General features: G+C 39.5%; 1 protein-coding gene across 2 annotated transcripts in view; it reads right to left on the minus strand.

Moving 5' to 3' along the window:
• The window catches only part of CDYL (chromodomain Y like), a 102,619-nt gene extending 82,738 nt beyond the window's left edge, over positions 1-19,881 (minus strand). For both annotated transcript variants that reach the window (XM_074576036.1, XM_074576039.1), the window contains exon 1: positions 19,478-19,881. In XM_074576036.1, coding sequence (XP_074432137.1) covers positions 19,478-19,501 — 24 coding nt within the window. In that variant the 5' untranslated portion in view covers positions 19,502-19,881. The remainder of the gene's footprint in view (positions 1-19,477) is intronic.
• Between the last annotated feature and the right edge of the window lie 625 nt (positions 19,882-20,506).

A 20,506-nucleotide genomic window follows, 5' to 3' on the forward strand; every position in this document is an offset into this window, starting at 1 on the left:
TACAGTGACTATACTCACTAATTGCAAAAGTGGAAAAGAAACAAAATTCACACAGCTTTGCACTCTGTGCAATTCATAGTTGTTTCTCCTATTTGGGTCATGTTTTCCTATAAAGCGTGAGAAGCTACAACCACGTTACAAGGAAGGGCATGGTAATTAAAGAGGCAAGATGCTTGTTTTCTTCCCAAAGGATGTAATAGACACTTATGTACATACACAGAGTAAGCAAGCATAAACTCTATAGCATGACCCAAAGAAATCATATAGAATTTAGATACACAATACAGCATCTCAAGAGGTGTATCACAAAATAACATTCAGAGATTGCCACAAAGAAATACCTAGATATGTAAGCCTGTCTACTAAGTGATGCCCATTTTTAACATTAAAATAGATTTTCCTTGATACATCATTCTCCATCATACCATCTTTGAAAAATGAGATATTTTAAATCTAAGATAGGTGTAGGTCTTGAAAACAGCATTTCATTCCTTCAAATATTTTTCAATAAGATCTTAATTACATTACTAACATTTCTTGTGAACTGAAGAATCTTAACTTGCAAGACATAATTTAGGAACAACTCTACTCTTAGAAAGCACTAAAGTAATTCAGAGACCTTTATCATAGTAAACAAAATCACCATTCAAACCAGAAACCTCTAGAATTCAGGAAATCAAATTAAAGATTTTCTGATAAAGATTTTAGATGCTGAAGTTAAACATCTGAAAAAATGCAGGCAAGCTGAAAAGCTAGATATTGAACTCAAACTCCACTGCAAAACTGCTATTATACTGGAATAAAATTTTTAAAACCATAGAAGTGTTAAAGAACAAACTTTTGGAAAACTGTACCTGTGCCATTCGCAGAAAGTAGGATTTTATATAGAGTCTTAACTTTTTTTTTTCCCCTTGATCATAACAACCTTCATTCCACATCCAACTCCAGCTTTTGCCCACAATTACTCTGATGCAATAGTGCTTCTGGAGTTTAACAAAATAGAACACGGCAGGTAGTGACAACAAGAGACAAAAATCTATATCTGAACTGTTAAAACCAATACAGAAATTGCATAAAATAAACAAAAACTGCAAAAAAAAGGTATTCTGACATATTCGCCTCTACATTCATCAAAGAGAAAGACTCACTTAGTCTTTTTTACACTGTTTATGAAGTAAGTTGAAGACTAAGCTCAATAGCTGTGACATGGTTAAAAATAGCTGTACGGCTTAAGCACGGCAACTCATACTGCTCCACAGGAAGAATTATTCTCCTGGTCAAAATATTTGCCTTTTCAATGAGCTGAACTTTCAGGTCATCTGTTAACAATGTAGATTCTTTCCTGTCTAGAAGAACTATATTGTCTCTCCTTTAACAAATAGCAGGGTATTGTTCCCAGCTGGTTGCTAATTCACACAATTATCATGTAAAAATCTTTCAAAATCCTATATAGAAGATCTATGTATTGCTTGGATAATCACATATTTTGATTTAATAAATCTCATACTTAATTCCTCTGTCTGTGTAAAATAAATTTAAACTCATCTTTATTATGTCCTCTCCCCACATGCCCAACCCTCTCTTTCTCTTCTCTTTTCAGCCTTCCCTTCAAAAATACAGATGCACATTACAACTGAGAACAGGGTGCCTTTGATGCTGAAAACACTTCTGTCAGATTTTGTAGATGACCTGTGTGAGAAATGATCTTTCAGTTTGCCTTCCTGTAAAACAGATAATTTCACTCCAAAAATCCTGCATCAGGCCATTATATTGTGCTTGAACTAAAGGCATCTTTTTGGAAAAATTCACGGCTTTTTATTGCTGATATATCCAGAACATCCTTAAATAAACTGTTCTGACAGATAACTGCCTTCGTTTTTAAATGTATTATATTTCTAGAAGAAATACACCTCAGTTCAGCTTTCAGCTCCTGTATTTTGTCATACCATTGCCTACTATACCTAAAGGACTGCTCCTTCTGAAATCTTTGCCCCATTAAGTACCTATAGGCCATCAGTCGCTTCCCAAACTTCCCTTTGCTAAACTAAATAGACTGAGCTTCTCCAGGCTCTTACGATACACCAGAGTTTGTTCACTTACTTGTTTTTAAGGTTTTTAATTGTCCTTGACATGTTTTTCTGAATCTTTTTAAGGTTATCTAGGTTTTGGGGTTTTTGCATCTTAATCTCAAACAAGATGTAATTTTCAAACATTATCCCACCAGAGCTATACAACAAAATAAAAGGACACTTAATTCCATGTGAGATCCCCTATATCCATGCCAAGGGACTGCACTGTGCATTTTAGCTATTGTATCGTATCACTAAATTACTCCTTTTCAAAGTACTACTCTCCTTTCTACATGTATGATCTTACTGTCTAGACAGATATATTAAGCTATATTAACATATGTTGAAATGATCCCCATTAACTAAGTATAGACCATCCTTCACGCTTACTAATCCATCAATTTTTTGCATGTATGCATTTTACCAGAGATTATATTCTACTTTCCTCCAGATCGTTATCCAAATCCTCAAAGCAATGGACTGTGAAGAACTTCTATAAAATCCAACATGGACGTCCTTCATCTATTACTGCTTTATGATCTGTCAATTAACCAGTTTGAAATGTATTTAATATGGGCCATGTTGACTTACCAAAGAGCTAGGTTTTAAAAATCAGAATATCATGCAGTACTGTATCAGGTGTCATGAAGTTTACTATAACTACAGGAGTATCTTTGTCAACCAAAAACTTTTAGCCTCAGAATAAAGAAATAAATACAGACAAGTTCTAATTGTCATGAACAGCTGTGCAAGCAGTGACTCTGCTCTCTTCAGTTTTCTGCTAAACAATTTTCATTTCAGCCTTTCCACAGTTCTTTCTGTGATCATTATCAACATGTGCAGTCTAGTATTTATGTTATATCCTGGCCTATCCTATGTCATTTACACTTCTACAACAATTAAAATTAAACCAAAACAAAATACGAACCCCAACATCTTAGATATATTCAGTTGGTTAGGGGGTTTGTTTGTTTGTTTGAAATCCTGACTCCTGTAGACTAAAGAAAAAATTAAATTTGTTTGTTCCTACTAGAGTAAAGAAATATTTTGTGTAAGTCACTGTAAATTTTTAACACAACATCCAGATTTTGGCCAGAGTTCAACAGTATTTTGATGCACAGCATGTTTTTTAAAGGATCATAGAATAATATTTTTCTGCCTCTTCTCAACTATTATTGTCCCTATCTAGTCAGCACATGTCATTACTAGCATTTTTTTGCTCTTAATAAGAGATAGACAAAAAGCTTATGATTAGTATCTACAGCTAATAGCGACTACTGCTCATGCAGTAGTGAATCTTCATTTTTTCTCTGAATCTTCATTCATTTGAATCGACACCTCTGCCTTACTATGTTATGACAGTGTCATACCCACCCTAATGACTTGTCATTGTAAGAATTACAAATGGCCTGGGTAACTTCTACTTTTTGAAATATAACAAATATAACTTTGAGACAAAATTGTTTTCCTTATATTTTCAGTGAAATTTGTATTACATTATTTTTAGGAAATCATCTTTCTAGAAAAAGTGATTATATATTCTTGGCCTGTATCGGATAGAGCAGACTCAAATAAGCCACAATAACTATCAGTCCTGATTGTTTTTATGGAAGTGACCTTATACGTCATTTCGGTTTTGTCAGATGAGTAAAACTGAACAGAACAGAATTTCTTATTCTCAGAAAAGTACAATGAAAGACCTGCACATATTAGAAATTCCAGGAAAATTTTATTAATGAACGCCTAATGTAATCACTCTGAAATAACAATGCATAGTTTCTTTGCATCTAGACATTTAAAGAAAGATTCCTCTATCACACAAATTCCAGGAAAATGTAACTTTATAAAAAGAAAGTTCCGACCTCGCAGAACTTTCTGAGGCAACTTTGTATCCCTAAGCGTACACTTTGTTTTGTTGCTTTTATCTTGCAAATAATCAAAAATAGAAGGCAATGTTTTAATTCTAGCTTTCTGGGTATAAAAAAACCCCAATGCCTAGGCCAGGCTGGCTGTTAAAACAATGTCAGACTTGAACAACAGAGGAAAAATGGAAGGGGCAATAATAATGGCCTATTTTATAATTTGATTCTGCTCTTAATAAAGTGTAGCACTCAATAAAAACTGGCACAGTGGAAGTATGTTTGACTTAGTCATTTTCACATAAGTAGTGTAAAGTGTTTGTTGTTTGTTTTTGGTTTTGTTTTAAATACTTTGTTGGCAAGTAAATAAATTTGAATATATTGGATTGAGTTTACAGACAATGATCAACAGAATGTTTTTTAAACTGTCTGTAATCTTGTTTTGTACTTTTGAATTATTTATTTAATAATTTGCATTTTTTTTTAAACTAAATGAAGGATCAATGCCAATGGCTGGCAATGACATTAAGTTGTACAAGTTTAGAAGCAAAGTATAACTTTTAAAATTGTTGCTACATGCACCTGTTAAAACAACGAGTCACCTGAATATACATTCATGCAACCTTAATTTTTGTGTGCTACACCCCTGAAATAACCAATATTTTAATCTCCTTTATGTTTTCAAACTGTATAAAAATGCAGACTACATTTGTAATAGGTATATTAAATCTTTTTAATAAAAGAAAATTGTCTTTAAAATGCTTAATACATAATGCAGTATTATTTAGAAAATTTAACATTTAGAACTATTTAGTTCTAACATTTAGAATTTACATTTAGAAATAATACATTTCTTAATTAAGTATTAGCTACACATAAATAATTGACAGAATATTTTTGCTTAATATAAACAAAATAAGGGGCCTACACACACACAGAACTGAGAACATTGGATTTGGGGCACTTAAACTACTTGACTGCTTTCTAAATTCTCACTCAATTACTGTCTCTATGTTCCCAAATCCTGCCATAATACATGGCTAGCCTTGTAGTCTTTAGTATTAGTAGATATTTTTATTTCCTAACCAATTTTTATTTGTATATTGGAAGGAGTTAAAGACCAACACAGTTTACTTTCCTTATCAGCTTTCCCACCTTCACATAAACACATTCAAAGTGAAAATAATTTGTTCCTGCCTGTGAAACTGAAACCAAAAGTAATTAAAGCGTAAGTTTTTCCACCCAAAAGAAATTGACAGCACTTATACTTTGAACTTTAAATCCATTGGAGGGGCTAAAAATAATCTTTATGAATATAAGCACTTTAAATTAAATGCAGCTTAAAGTGAGCTCAACTACAAGAAGACATCCTGTCCCATCCCACTCCTGCCCACTGCCCACTCAACGAATAACAAGAATCCTTAGACATAAATTATACTTGTAACTATGCTTGTATGTCACCCCCATCTTCAGGCCAGGTTTGCACAACAGCACCAGAGCATCATTATAATGTAATCAAGGTAGACTGGGAAAAGAACCTTACAGGGCTGCAGACGTTTCATTACTGGTGTGGCACACTAAAAGTAACAAAAAGTTTAACCCTAGCAGTTACAAAGCTTGCTGAAAGTAAAATCCACAGAATTGCTAATAAGTAGCAGTTTTGTAGTACCCAGAAGTAAGTGGAATCCCAAATTGTTGCAACCACGAGTTTCCCATTTTCACATTAAAAACGGACCCGTAACCAGCCACTAAAACTATACAGCACAGTGTCTTCTACTCTACCCAGGACCACCCCATCACTTGGCGCAGCCCCTTTTCTCAGGGGTGCTGCTCCTCGCCCCGTCCCTGCATGGTGCTGCGTGACCTCAAGGTGCAGTCCTGGGACACGGGCTCTCTGAGTCAGCACAAGCCAAGGGCAAGAAGCCGTGCAGCCACATGCAAGTCAGTCCAGCGAGTTGATCCAGCTGAAAATTAAACATGCAGCTTGAAAGATTTTTTTATTTTTTTATTTTTTTTAAAACAGACCCAAGTCATTGCTGCAACCATCCCCCAACGTCTACTCAGTTTTTTTCTCCTGTCTCCCTTCAGCCATGCCTTATATTCCTGCTCCTTTACTTGAAGTGGCAACTCTTGGATTTCAACCTGAACCAGTCAGAAAACTGCCAGAAAACTATTTCTACAGAAGCAGTGGACAGCCTTCAGCTAGACAGGCTTCCTTAAATGGCATTCACCTGACCCAGCAACACAAATCAGTTTCATGGCAAAGGAAGGGGGAAGAATGAGTGGCTTGCTGGAGGAGGCAGTGGTGGCAATGACGGCAAGCACTTAGATTTGCAGTACTTAAATTTGCTTAAGCTGTAGGGAATAGAGCCCTCAGCCTCCCAGCTGAAAGCAGACAAGGAATATATAGTCACCTTCCTTAGTATTCAGTATGTTTCAAAACTAACTTTTAAACATCACGCCACTCAACAAAACATTAACGGAAAGAAAGGAAAACTGACACAAATGCTGTCAGGATACACAAACTTCTTCCCCCTGTCTCAGGGCTCACTCACTGAGGCTGTTCTGTGGACATCACTTGGTGGCTCAACAGCTCCAATGACCTTCCACACCTGCTTCGTCATGCTGGCAAATATGCTTATGGCCGTGCACTGAACCAGACTGAGGGACTGATTCAATCAAATAAATGTTTTTTGGAGCCAGTTTTGTTTGTTTTGGGTTTTTTTTGTTGTTTGTTTTGTTTTGTTGTTTGTTTGTTTTTAATTACACCAGATCGATTTTCCAATCCTCTTAACATGTGGCCAAGCTGCTGTTGTGGCTCATTGGAAGGAACAGCTGAGTGGTCAGAGGAAGGACCTGCTGAAGTCAATGATAAAGCACTGCCACCTGAACACCTTCTGAGATTTATTGCAAAATGAAGTAAAATACAACAATTATGGTTTAAAACCATAACTTGATCAGTTACTGTCACTCAGAGAACAAACCTTAACTTACACCATAATAGCTCAGTGCTGTGCCTAAGCGCTTTATACTTCGGCAGCACAATCCCTTAACAACGTTCACCTACTAACACAGTTTACAGTCCCAAGGGAAGGCCTGTAATGAATGAATGAAAAGTTGGGTATTATCCTGCATTAGCTTCAGAAGACAGTAGAAAAAGGAAAAAAAACCTCAACGCTTAGGAGGTCACATTTAAGTATATTTAACTTAACTGACTAAATTAACCCAACTAGCCTTTCTATACCTCTTTGTAGAAAAAGGGGATGAAGTCTGATGACCTTCTAGGGGAATTTCACTTAGATGGACTCAATAGCCTTCTGGATGACTCTCATCACTGATTACAGAGGATATCAAAGATAACATTGCATGCTAGTTAAATACCTCTCTGCAGTTAGCCCCACCAAAACCAAACCAAACCAAAAACCAACATAAAAGTGAGACAGGTTTGTCTGTAGCATAGCATCTCTCTATAAGACCCAATCAGCCTGCTCTATTTTATTCTAAGATGTTCTGACAATATTTACTTGGTCGGGGGGAAAGGAAAAAAAAAAAAAAGAAAAGAAAAGAGAAAAGGCTTTATTCAGCTTGTCCCTTGTCTCAGGGATTCAAACTTTGTTAGGGAGATGGGAAAATGATTAGCAATCATCTCTGAAATATTCAGTCTGAGTGATATACTCAGTGCTAATTATGACAGAGGAAAGAGAGGATTATATTTTTCAAGACAGCATTCAGGTGTCCTAATGATGAGATTCGCCATTTTTCCCTAACAAGCCCTGCCTACCCATCTTTCCACAAAAGATAAGGCAGTTATAGCAGGATATGCCTTTCTTCCACTACATAACAAAGTTACAGTTTCTTGCTCAGAAAAATAAAAATCTTCTTTACTTTACAATCAATAGACAACTGATTCCACACTAAAAGTGCCCTCTTCTGAACAAGTCAGGTGGAAAAAGATTTTTCTGGTGGTTTGGCTGAAAACAAGTGAGACAGGTATTGGGAGCACACTGGGAAGGTAGAGCTCAAACATTTGATGAAAAGGACGAATGAATGAAAAGGGAGCATTCATTTAGTGAAAAGCAGACCATAAAATTATCACATAGTTCCACAGTCCAATCACTACTTTCTTCTTCCCCTCCTCATAATTTACTATGTCTCAGTACACTTTAAGACTTTATTTAGCATATAAAGATCTAAAATCCCTTCCCCCAAATTAATCACTTCTATTCACATCTTAGTTGAAGCTTCATAAATATGAACAAGTGTACAGAACAAAAATGAAAGAGAGCCAAATAAAGCATTACTAATGGAAAGGATAAACCCAAATATATATATATGTATGTATGTATGTTAGAATAATGACTCTCATTCCCATTATTTATGAAAACGTCCATCATGAACAAGCAAAAAAGGCAAAGGCCATTACTTTTACTTGACAATAAAATTATTTTGTGTGCATGCAAGGAATCAGTTTTGTTACATTTAATAGCTTTGATTAGAGACGTATATGTCCAAGTGCAAAGGATTAAATTCTTTAGAATAAACTAGGTTGTAACCACTTGAGTAAGTACTTTAACATTGAATAATTCAATTAATATTGAATATATTCAAATAACACACAGCAATAAAGACAGGAACTTCCCATTTTACAGACCAATACCAGTAAAGAATGATTAACTAAGATCTTCACTTGCACTGAAAAAAAAATTATCTCACATTATTTTAACTGTAACTTAACTGACAGCTGTCCATCATTCATTGCTTTTTGTGAATATCCAAAGGTATGAAGAACTAGAGCATAACAAACAACTTTATCTGGATAAATGGAGGAAAATAACACAGGAATAGGTATAAATGAATAACAGTAAAATTTCATCTGTCACTATGGGTGGATCAAGGCCTAATGATCACAGGGACAGAAACTATGACGTCCTACGACGTCCTCACTAAATCTATGTTTTGCCACTAATGGCAGCAGAGATAACCTCCAAAACACCATCTTAATCAATATGCTTTTTCTGCATTGCACTAGTGTCAGGGCCAAACTGAACTTAAAATTGAAATTGATCCTTGTAAAGAATTGGTTTTAAAGATAAGGTGTTGTAATGATTTATCTCAATAAGAATTTTTTAAAAAAATCCAATAGAAGACAAGCAACCCTGCTATTAAATCTTTACTGATAAGAAAATAGAGAAGCATTGGCACAGTTTGTACACAATTATGACACAGGTATCCTGATGATGAAAAAATAAGCATCTTTGTGTGGTTTTAAAGATTTGTGAAGTGGTAATCCTTCAGATCCATTGAGTTTCTGTAGTCACGGGCATAAGCTGTCACATCAACAACTGTTTGATGCACTGACTTCCATGTTTTAACACTCCTACAACGTTCTATCTCAAAGAAGCATCCTTAAATACAACACTTTCCACCTTCTCATTCAGAACCTACTACTTTATTCTTGGGCAGTTTAAATAAATAAGCAGAATTCTCAGGAGATCTGATGAGTACAATGTGGGAAAGAGGAAAAACATATCAATTAAGGACCTGCCCTGACAGAAGAGAGATGCCTCTAACATGAGTGAAATAGAATCTGAAACACTGATGGATCTTTTGCAACAGGATGCTACCTTATTTGCCATCGGCATCTGGGAAAAAATTCTTTGTTGTTATTGATCATCATTCCTTGATGACCTGGGTAAAAATACAGCTTTTTCCAATATTAATTCTCTGGAAGTCATGCCTCTCAAAAGGCATATGAAATAAACTCATCCTAGACTTCTGTATTACATTGTCTTATGGAAGTTTTTTCCAAATTAAAATGAAATAGAGATCAAGTGTCCTTTACTCTCCCACTCAACACATACTCTTTTGTACAATCAAATCAAAACACAAAGTACAGAACACTAAATGTATGAACCAGACAAAGAAAAGAACAAATTTGAAAACAATTTGTAAGCTGGGCTTTAACCTTCTCTAGCCACGTACATACACTGTAAACAACCTGGCGTGCACCAACAGTTTAAATTTTAACTTTGAAACTTCTGACCTTACTATATCATAAGTGAAAATTGATTGACTCCTCTAAAACTGCACTAATTTAAAACTTCCATTGTCCTTTGGAATGTTTGGACATCTAGTTATTCCTTCAGCCGCAAAGGACGGTGGTGAGCTGTTCCTACAGACACCTCGTTTTTCCAGGGGAAGAAGCTCTACAGCGTCACTTTCAGGAAGCATTAGGAATTGTTTAGCTGGAAATGCTCACTCAACTGACTGTCTAGTTGCTTTGAATACATCTATTTAAAATAACTATATTTATGATCTAATTCCACAGAAAAGTAGACTAAGAACAAAAGCTCAAGGTTCTCAAGCTGATGTAAACATCATTGGTTTTACTTTCTTTCTGTTTCTTTGTTCTTAGAAAGCACTGTTAATCAAAGATCAAGTTTGGTCCTTAACTGTGACCCAAACAAGCAAGAAGAAATGTGCAAGCCTTGAAAACATGAGGGGCCATCTAAGAGCTACAGTATAGAGTTACTGTGTGGCGAAAAGCCCACAGAGAAAAAAAAGTCTCTGATTTTTTTCTTTTTAAGGAAGTTTTCTGTCAATCTTCCTAATTTTAGAAAGATTAAACGCCAGTAAATCTATTATGATTTACACTTACACTCCCAAAATAGTATTGATTTCAAATAATGAGATTAATTCCTAGAATTATTATTACAAGTGCTATTACAATTTGTTTTATTCTGTGGCCATATTCCTCTCTCTAAATTTTCTAGACTAGGAGTCTACTCACACAAAGCAGTTAGCTAGACCTCATTTTGGGATACAGACCTTAAGCACATGAAGCCTCCACTGAAGACTTTGCAGGTATCTAGTGTGTACACTGCTGGTGACTTTAGATTTCACTCAGAGTTGGTGCTTCGGTTTTGTTTCATCACATACGCTACCAACCTCTTCTTGAAAATTAAAGTTCAAGTTAATACAGTGTTCAGTAACAGCAATGTATTCGGTGGTTATGACTCAGAAAAGACTTGTACAAACGCCTTAAGCTCTACCATTTGACCCCAGCGAGTGTTTAGAGAAACATTGTTGGAAGAGAAATGATGAAAATTTAGCCCAACGAACAATTGTGTTAACACAAGTGAGTGACCTGGCAATCATACTGTACTCCCACTTACACCATGCCCTGCCACGATCAACAGAAACACGCATGCCATCGCTCTTCCCACAGATGTGCCAGCCTTTGCCCAAGACTGCAGCCGCGACCCTCCAGCAGATGTACGCAGGGAATGAAGGTGGGCCCTGATCTGGGGAGCTCAGCTCACGCTGCTGGCATTCAAAAACAAGGCTGAAATCTACCTTAGTCCCAACAAAGCCAGCCACGAACGCTCCCAATGATTACCGCTGGGCAACACTTCCCATTTTTTCCCTCTACAGTAAGACATTATGGACCTGTGATAGGAATCCGGATGCTGAACTGGATGGATCTTTTGTGTCAATGCATATAGTCTTACATTCTTGTCAGTACATATAGTCTTACATTCTCATTACTTCTCAGAGACACAATCCCAGGTCTATTAGTTTTAACCTTGCAAGTGACCTAGCCACTACAATATGATGGAAGAGTCACACTGTGCTAGTATGAGCTATATTTTATACATATAACCGGGGAAAATCAGGTGCTGAAATCAAAACACAACAGAAGAGCCTGATTTAGCAACTAGCCAACCTATAATCCAGCTAACTTTCCCAAGTTACTTTGTTTTCTACACTTCATATTTCTACATTGTTACTGGTAACAAAAATGTTATCAATATACAGATGATGTTTCACTGAAGACCTGCATTTTATGGAAATAACTTCAAAAACTAAAGACTTCTGAATACCAACTGAATACACCATTCAACACATGAGTGTCAGGGAAGTATTTTGGAGTTAAGATATATTAATTTCAACACTGTTAAGAATGTACCTCAATGCTTCTCCTACATACATATTTACAAAATAGACACCTAACATTTTTCTATGATAAATACATCACAACATACTTCCCAGAACTTGCTTTAAACTATGGCATTTTCAAACTAGAGACAAATTTTTTATTATTCCCTAAATCAAGCAAATTTCCATAAACCAGTCGTTTACAGGAAGTGGAGATGCTTAGAGAGGTATTTAAATTTCTTGGCAAAATCAAAATCAAGAAGTCAAAAAAAAGAAAGAAGAGAAAAAAGTACATCTCCTTCCTTCCTTGTCCAGCCAGAATACTCAAAAAACCCCTATGTTTTGATTTTTCAGATGCTACTATGACAATCAGCAAAGACTGAACATGAAGACTTAATTTACTTAAAAGCCGTGAAACTTTCAGAAACTGTGGGGGCAGAAGAGTTGGAAAGGCCCAACTACAACTGTGGTTAGGCCACTTAAAACACACACCTTATCTTTCCCCACAAAAAAAATGAAACAAACAAACCATCAGACATAACGGGGCCAAGAAGGAAGATTTGATCAGAGCTGTACTAATTTATTTTATGTGGTGTGATTATAAAATGTGAAGCCTCCCTGAAGAATCACAACAAAACTCATAGCTAGAGTAGTTACTTTATTTCATTATTCAATAAAACAAATATATAGTTAAATGGTATTTAGAAAATAGTTGCTTTATTTTGCATTTTACGCTAGAAAGTGGCTTCAAAATCATTTGAAAATGCAAATCTATGGTTAAAAAATGTTGGTTTGTTTTTTTTTTTAATCCATATCCATTCTATGTGTTCATACATATTCAAAGATTCCTTGAAAAAGATCTACAGCAGGTCACCATTAAGGGACACATGTAAATCTTCTGAGGATGTTTACGAAAACAATAAATATTCTTGCCTTTTGTAGTGTACTGAACCGGTAACACGCCCATTTTCTTTTCCTCTAAGTAATATGGAGAGAAGTTCAAAGAAATTATTTCAAAGAACAAAAATTCTTGTGTGTAAATATTAAAAGCCCATCAAAAACTAGAAAAATAAAAGCTCTTAGAGAGATACTATGGCTTCGGATAATACATTTGATAATGAAAAATACAGAACTTTCATTTTTAATATATTTTCTGGACTAACAATATACTGTTAGAGAAAGCACATAGTATGTTTAATATAAAAATTATTAATGTTTTACTCAAAGATAAACTGAAAAAAAACCAACCCTGTGTTTATTGACAAATAAGGTTATCACATGACATCCAGCCATCCAAAACCTCAAAGGCACAGAAGTAGTTAACTTGTGCATCCCTTGCAAATAAAGTCTGTGGAGCTTATGCTTCCAACAGATACCCCAAAATAATACATTGCCCAGTAACACTACATTTGGAGTTTATTACAGAAGAGTAGGAGTGGCATTACAGGCCTTCATATCACTTATATCCACCAGATCTGCCCATCCAGTTATCACACATTTATGAAGTCATTCTGGTTGTCAAAGTTTTGTACCAAATACGGTCTTTACAAATGTGGAGTATTTACTCAGAGGGAGATGAAACTGTAACTGTTAGTAACTTATTTTTTCCACCGCTTTGGCACAGGTCAGGCATGCTGCAGCAGTCAGGGAGAAACGAAGCTGCACCTACTGAGAAGTCAAAGAGGGACACGACATCGCTGACGCTGTTCCAGCTACACCAACCTTCCTGAGGAACAAGGGGCTGTGGCATGTCTCACTAAGTCCTTTGTGTCCAATAATTTATCCTCATTCAAGAGGTACTGAATGTCCACATAGTGGAAGCAACCTTCTACGACAGTGTAGTGTTGTAAGGTGGAAGTAATTATTCCATAACTCTAAATGTGACTGGCAACACATCAGCCAATCTTCAATTGACCAAAAAACTCAAGAAATAAAATCAGTCTGCTGTGAAAGACAGACACTGTGAACATAAGAATTATCAGAGCCTCACATGCTTTGTGGATGGGGCACCTCTCCTCCTCTCCTGCTTCTTCTCCCTCCCATCCTTTTTTTCGTTGATGGACATGGACAATTCAAAGCAAGTTACACAGAAAAAAAAAATATCTTAATACACCTATTACATATACATGTATGTACAAAACAGTTTTGTGCATAAAAACTGCTAAAACATCTCCATATCTGTGAATCATTTGCGATCCTACACAGGACCCAGGCAGAACGTCACTCCATTGGCCGCGGGTGTTGTAGCTCTGGGAGCAGCCCCAACAGGAGCCTTGCCTGGCCAGCAACACTGCAGAGGGCAGGGCATGCTGGAGGAGCCCCTGGGGGGCTCAGGCATTTCCCCGGCAGCAACAGCAGAAGATGGGGCACCAGGCCTCTTCGGTTCTGTCTAGAGCTCTGGGATAGGAGATGAGAGGTAACTCAAGATGGTGAAAAGCAAGGGACATGGAAAAGAGCCGAATTTCTTGCCCTAAATGTGGTGGCTCCATTCCTGCAACACTCTTGCATTAGCGTTCTGGTTTAAAGAAGTGGAAGTCACCAAAGGGGGATGAATTGCTAATCCCCAACTCTATTTTAAGTCAGATGTACAGTTCCTAAGGGGTGGAAGCAACACAAACAAGTCTGATGTAAATTTCTAATCTTGTTTAGTTGGCTAGGGTTAGTGAAGCAAGTCTTGTCTCTTCTGAAACAAGCAACAACTTTTGCACCACTTCTTGTCAAAGTAAAATCTGAAAGGTTCAGGCATTACAGCTCAATGACCATAGGACCCCCTTGATGAACAAGTGTCACTCATTTAATCAAGATCTTAGGAATCAGCACATCAGAAACAAGCAGCAGAAGACAGATCCCAAGATATTTTGGACTTCCTGCAAAACAGGTTGAATAAAACCAACGCATTTCAATTAGGGAAAAATGGCTATTGCCCAAACGGGCAGTTCTAATCTGTTGTTAATAGCAATGTTTCATCAAATAGCTCTAAGAAATTAGAACAAACTCCAAGCTGCGTACTGTAGGTAATGGATTTACCTTTTCAGTTAACTTAAGCAAAACAAATGTTTAAACTTTCCAGTAAATGCACATAAATTTGACAAAGATTTGATCACTTCAGTGTTTCTAGGGCTGTGGGACAAACTCTGGTTTTAAGTGGGTAATTCCCATGCAGTATCAAATTTTCAACTAAATGACAGCATTTCTCCTTCAGTTTTCCATACTCTATCATTTAAAAAACTAGCACAGTAGCTGAAGAACAGCCCACGGGATCACTTTTTTTTGAACTTGTGGCCATTACTGTATACAAAAAGTTGAAATTTTCATGGAATACGTGTCTTTGGATCTTACTTATTAGGTGATCATACCTGACATATAGCCTAATGCAAGGCCATAGAACTTCAGCCCGTTGCTCCTGAGATTAGTTTCAGTTTATAATTTCATGGTATCTGTATAATTTTATGTCAAAGGCTTTAGTTCTAAAAATAAAACCAAAAATACTGAATCATCACTGGAAGTGAAGTATCACCTTGAGAATACTAGACATCGGGATGAAAAAAATGCATATGCATTTTGTAAGACACTTGAAGAAAGAAAAAAAAAAAAAGACATTTTCCATTCTATAAAACATACAAAAATGTATAATTTTGGACTACCGGACTTTAAATATGCTAACCTGTCATATTTTAATAGAAATCGATTAAGTCACCTTAAAACACCAGGTTTACAAGTAATGTCAAGGTGAAATACAGAGTGGAGAAAAGACATCGATGCACAGCTGCACTTGCAAAGTTCACACAGTTTTGCTTGCTTCTTGGCAAAACCCAGTAAAAATGTTTTGATATGAGTAGCAATCACAGCCCAAGCCTAACTACAACTATGCAAATGGATTCAGTGGGTCATGTATACCATCAGCTGTACCAATAATTCTCAGAGGAAAGATGAAAACATAGAATCATAGAATGGTTAGAGTTGGAAGGGACCTTAAAGATCATCTAGTTCCAACTCCCCTGCGTTTCAACCCAACCAAGACTTGGTTGGTTGATTAGATACAATCTCCAACATGCAGAGAACTTCCATATATTTCCACCACACTTAGTACAAAGGAAAAGATATTAAATTTTATCTGAAGGAGACTCTTCCAAACTCAGCACAGCTTTAGAGTTTGTCTACCAACCACCATTTGGTACTTCTGACCTGCTGGCTAACACACTGCTGTCCTCTGCTAGCTAACACACTGTTGTCCTGGGGAGTACTTTTATGGGATCGCTTCCACATTTCATCAAAGAAATTTGTCATGCCAACCATCATTCAGGATGACTTCAATCCCAGACATCACTGCAAGAGTCTGCCAGAGGAGGTCAAGTCATTTGACCGCAGAAAGAGCAAACATGGTTCGCTTCCAAATGAACCTTGTAAATGAGATGGGTACCCTACTTCTAATTACTCTGGGAAAGATGATGAGAATAAGCAACAATCTTTCAATGTGTGGGAACCAGTCAGTAAAAGCAAAGCAAACTTGTCACAGTGTAAAAGAAAGTAGCCCTACTATTTGCCCAAGCAGCTGTACAAAGGACCTTCCAAAAGCCACAGTAACACTGATGGCAGCAGGCACCAGCAAAGAAAGATGCCATAAGATGTCAACGCATATTGAAACAAATTTTTGTGGAAAAAACAAACCAACAGAACCTTTTCTTAGGTTTTCCTTTACCTGTCTTGTTCATCAGTTTCTCCATGTCTGCCCACCTCACTAACACATTGCCACTTGAAGAATGAAACTTACAACAGAAAAACTATGTTACTGACCTCACCCATAGAGGTTGGCAACATTACTACTTGTTTCACTTTCCATCTAGTAAAAGAGTCTCTTCAACGTTCTTTAATACTTTCTTCAGGTCATCTGCCCCCTCAAAAATAGCAGGTAATCGTTACCACAACCTCTAAAATGCTTGGGAAAAAATGACATACAGGATATACAGCCAGTCCAACAAAGTCACCCTTCCAGCCCATTAGTGTGTTTCAAGGTTTCAATCTTTGAATTCCAGTTCACTGGCCTACAGTTCGGCTCCCTCTCTCCAGAGATGATATCCAGAGTAAAATTAAAAATCATTCCATGCACAACAAGTGAATCCATAAAGATTTTTTTCCCTTAAAAAAAAGAAAAAAAAAGGAACTTACCTTAATTTTTATTGTTTATAAGAGGATTTCTCATTTGTATTTTCTAAGAACCATGACACATATCAGCAGGAATAGTTGGCATTCGTACTTAGCCTAACAATCGCAAATAGATTATACACTGTTTTTGATCAAGGCACAAGATCAAGAGTCAGAAGGAAAAAGGGAGGTGTAACAAATGGCACTGGATTTAAATCACCATGTTCCAAGAATATTGTATGGCATGAATTACAAAGAAAATATCCATGAAACAAGTAAACCCCCAGTCAATAACATGGGCAGTTCACAGAAGGGTTTAAATTACCTAATATTCCACATTCCAAGTCAACTTGCAGTTATGTACTTCCCAAATTAGTGTTCACTACATTTAAATTATTTATTATTTTATGATTTTCCAGGCATGGCTATAAATTTCATTACAAGACAAAACTTGTCAAAAATGAACAGCAATTTAGACCAAAAAAAAATTGCAAAAGAGACAGCTTGACCACATCCGAGTCCAAAAGCATTAACAAGTTCGGCATCTCAAATAAACTTTGCACTTACACAATTAAAGAATGCGTCTGACTTTCAAAATAAAAAAGTAGTTTATCACTTCAGGTGTTTTGCGAAAGAGGCGTTCACCCCACGGACATCACATGCTGCCTGCCCAGCGAGGACAGCCACGCTCAACAGACTACTGAGCCTTTCACACCAGTCAACATTTTGAACACAATTTAAGACAACCAAGAATAGTAATGAACAGTGGTCACTCTTAACCCCAGTCCAATGTCCAGCAAATAGAATTTTTCAGGTCATTTTTTACGTCTATCAAAACCACTACCCCATTGTCCATCTTTGATTAAATACAGCAAGACACAAAGAGCAAGTATTGGCCTCAGGACAGTCTATGGGCCCAACTTCACAAACCTGACAGAACTTTTTCTGAAGTCAAAGCAAGTTTTTGGCAATCCTTTCACATGCAGAGCGGTCCCTAAATTTCTCTCCTACTTCCAGGTACGATCCCTTCAAGATTGGCTTAAGCCACATTATGAGGATGGGGAAACTTGCCGAAGCAATTAACCATGACTTATTTGTCTTGGGAATAGAGGCCTTTGGTCTTCTAGTCTATCAGTTCAGCACCTCCACTCGGCAACCAACTTGCTTAAAATATATGCCCACCCGAGGCACCTTTCACTGGCTTCTATGGGTCTGTTCACCCATGGCAGCCCAGACGTAACTCCATTAGTGGGAGATACACGCACACCAACAGTACAGTAAGACATCTTCTTCTGTCAAGTGTCCTGAAGGCTGTCTGTCTCTCTTTGACCTTAGCCTTCCAGCCTCTGGATATAAATATTTTTTTACAGAACACTGCCTGGATGCACGTAAACTATGAGATAAAAGCATTTTTGGTTTTGGGTGGCTACTTCTTTACCCAAAAGACAAGAATGGCTCCAAAACAACAACGGCTTTTCACTGCCAGGGATGACTTCTTGTAAAAATAAAAACAAGGAAGTTAAATCCAAGAGAACCATAATGCTTTTCAATTAAGGGCAAGGATGTGAAATTGCCACACATAAGACAGGAAACTGGAAGTTAGGCTATCACCTCATTCCCTTCTTCACCCCAAAACCTTCCTCTCCCGTCAGCACACCCTTTGGCCACCTCCCGAGCGACGAGCGAAGGATGGCGTGTCAGAGCCTTAACTTTCAATCTTTTTGGCTTCCTTCGGAACCTTAACCGTATCGTTAAGAGCACGAAGGAGAGCGGAGGAGTTTAAATTTTAATATTTTGCATCACCGCAGCTTGCTGCATGGCCAAGGCGCAGGATGGTAGCACAGGACTTTGGTATGGACACGAATCCCGGAGGAAAACCCCTTCTGCCCTCCTCGCCTCTCCCCCCTCCCCCCCCGGACACATGCAATAACTCGGGTTTTGCACACAATTTTTTTTTTTTTGCACACATTTTTGCACACCGCCGGGCTGGCACTTCGGCGTGCTCACTCCCGGAGGGAGACGCGGCTGTCAGCGCTGCTCCCCAACATCCAGCACCCCCCACACACTCCCCCCCCCCCCCCCCGCCTTTCTCCTTCTCCTTCTGAAGTCAAAGTGTTGTGTGTGAACGTGGGGGGGGTGGTGGAGGGGGAGCGCAGGCCACGGGTAACACTTTGCCGTCTCCTCCTTTCAGTCACATTTCCGTCCTCCTCCGGCAAAACTGGGGAGGGAAGGGGGGGCGGGGGGCCAGGCTGGGCGGGGGGGGGACGGACGACGGACACGACACGACACGACACGACACGACACGACACAGCCACAGGCCCAGCGGGAAGGGGCAGCCGCGGCAAGTGTGGGTGACAAGGCGGCCGGGCTCTCCCGAGAGAGCAACAAAAAGGCGGGTGGGGTGGGGTGGGGTGGCCCGGCGGGGGCCGGGGGTGGGGGGGCAGGGCCGGCTGCTTCGGGGGCTGTTACCTCGTAGAGTTCTTCGGAAGCCATGCTGGGGGGGAGCCTCACAAGGTGGAGTTTGGTGCCGGTTTGGAAATACTTTGTTTCAGTTGGTGTCCGTGTGGCCTCCTCCTCCTCCTCTTCTTCTTCTTCTTCTTCTCCCTCCTCGTCTTCTTCTTCTTCTTCTCCTCCCTCCTCCTCTTCCCCTCCTCCTCCTCCTCCTCCTCCTCTTCTTCTTCCTCCTCCTCCCTGCGCGTCTCTCTCCAGCGCAACTACAAGCTCCGCTCGCTAAATGCCAGTGAGGTGGTTGGTGCTGCTGTTGCTGCTGCTGCTGCTGCTGCTGGCGGCGGCGGCGGCGGGGCTGCGCGCACGGCAGCTGCGCAGCTCGCTCCCCGCTCGCCCTCGCGCTGCCTCGCGCAACAACCCCCCCCACCACCAGCCCCCCCCGCCCCCCCCCTACCCCCCCCGCCCCGCTCCGCTCCGCCTCGGGCGGGCCGGCCGGCCGGCACGCACGCACGCACGCTGGCGCGCGCACACACACACACGCACACTCACGCGCGCACACTCACGCGCGCACACACTCACTCACGCGCGCACACACTCACACGCGCTCGCTCGCGCACGGCGGCGCACCAACCGCCCCCCCCCCCCCAACATCCACCCCTCCGAAGCCGGCTGGTTCGCTCGCTCCTTCCCTCCCCAGGAACACTAATCGAGCGCAGAGAGAGCGCCACACGCAGCCACTCCGCCCCGGCTCCAGCCTTCTCCCCCCGGGCACCATCCTCCTCCTCTTCCTCCTCCTCCTCCTCCTCCTCCCGCTTTGATCTCCCATTGTCTGCTCGGCGGCGGGGCCGCGCCCCGGGGGAGCGCGGAGGGCACGGGGCCCACGCGCGTGCGGGGCTTCCCGCAGCTCCACCACCCCCCCAACGCTCGTCCGGGCCCCTCCTCGCGCCCCTGGGCCACGGGCTCCGGGCGGTCGCCAGCCCCTCAGCCTCCGCTCGGCCACCGGCCTTTGTAGGAGCAAGACCCGTAACCCGCCTGCAGACGTTCCTCCAA

The sequence above is a fragment of the Larus michahellis genome, chromosome 2 (assembly GCF_964199755.1).
Source record: "Larus michahellis chromosome 2, bLarMic1.1, whole genome shotgun sequence".
NCBI lineage: Eukaryota > Metazoa > Chordata > Aves > Charadriiformes > Laridae > Larus > Larus michahellis.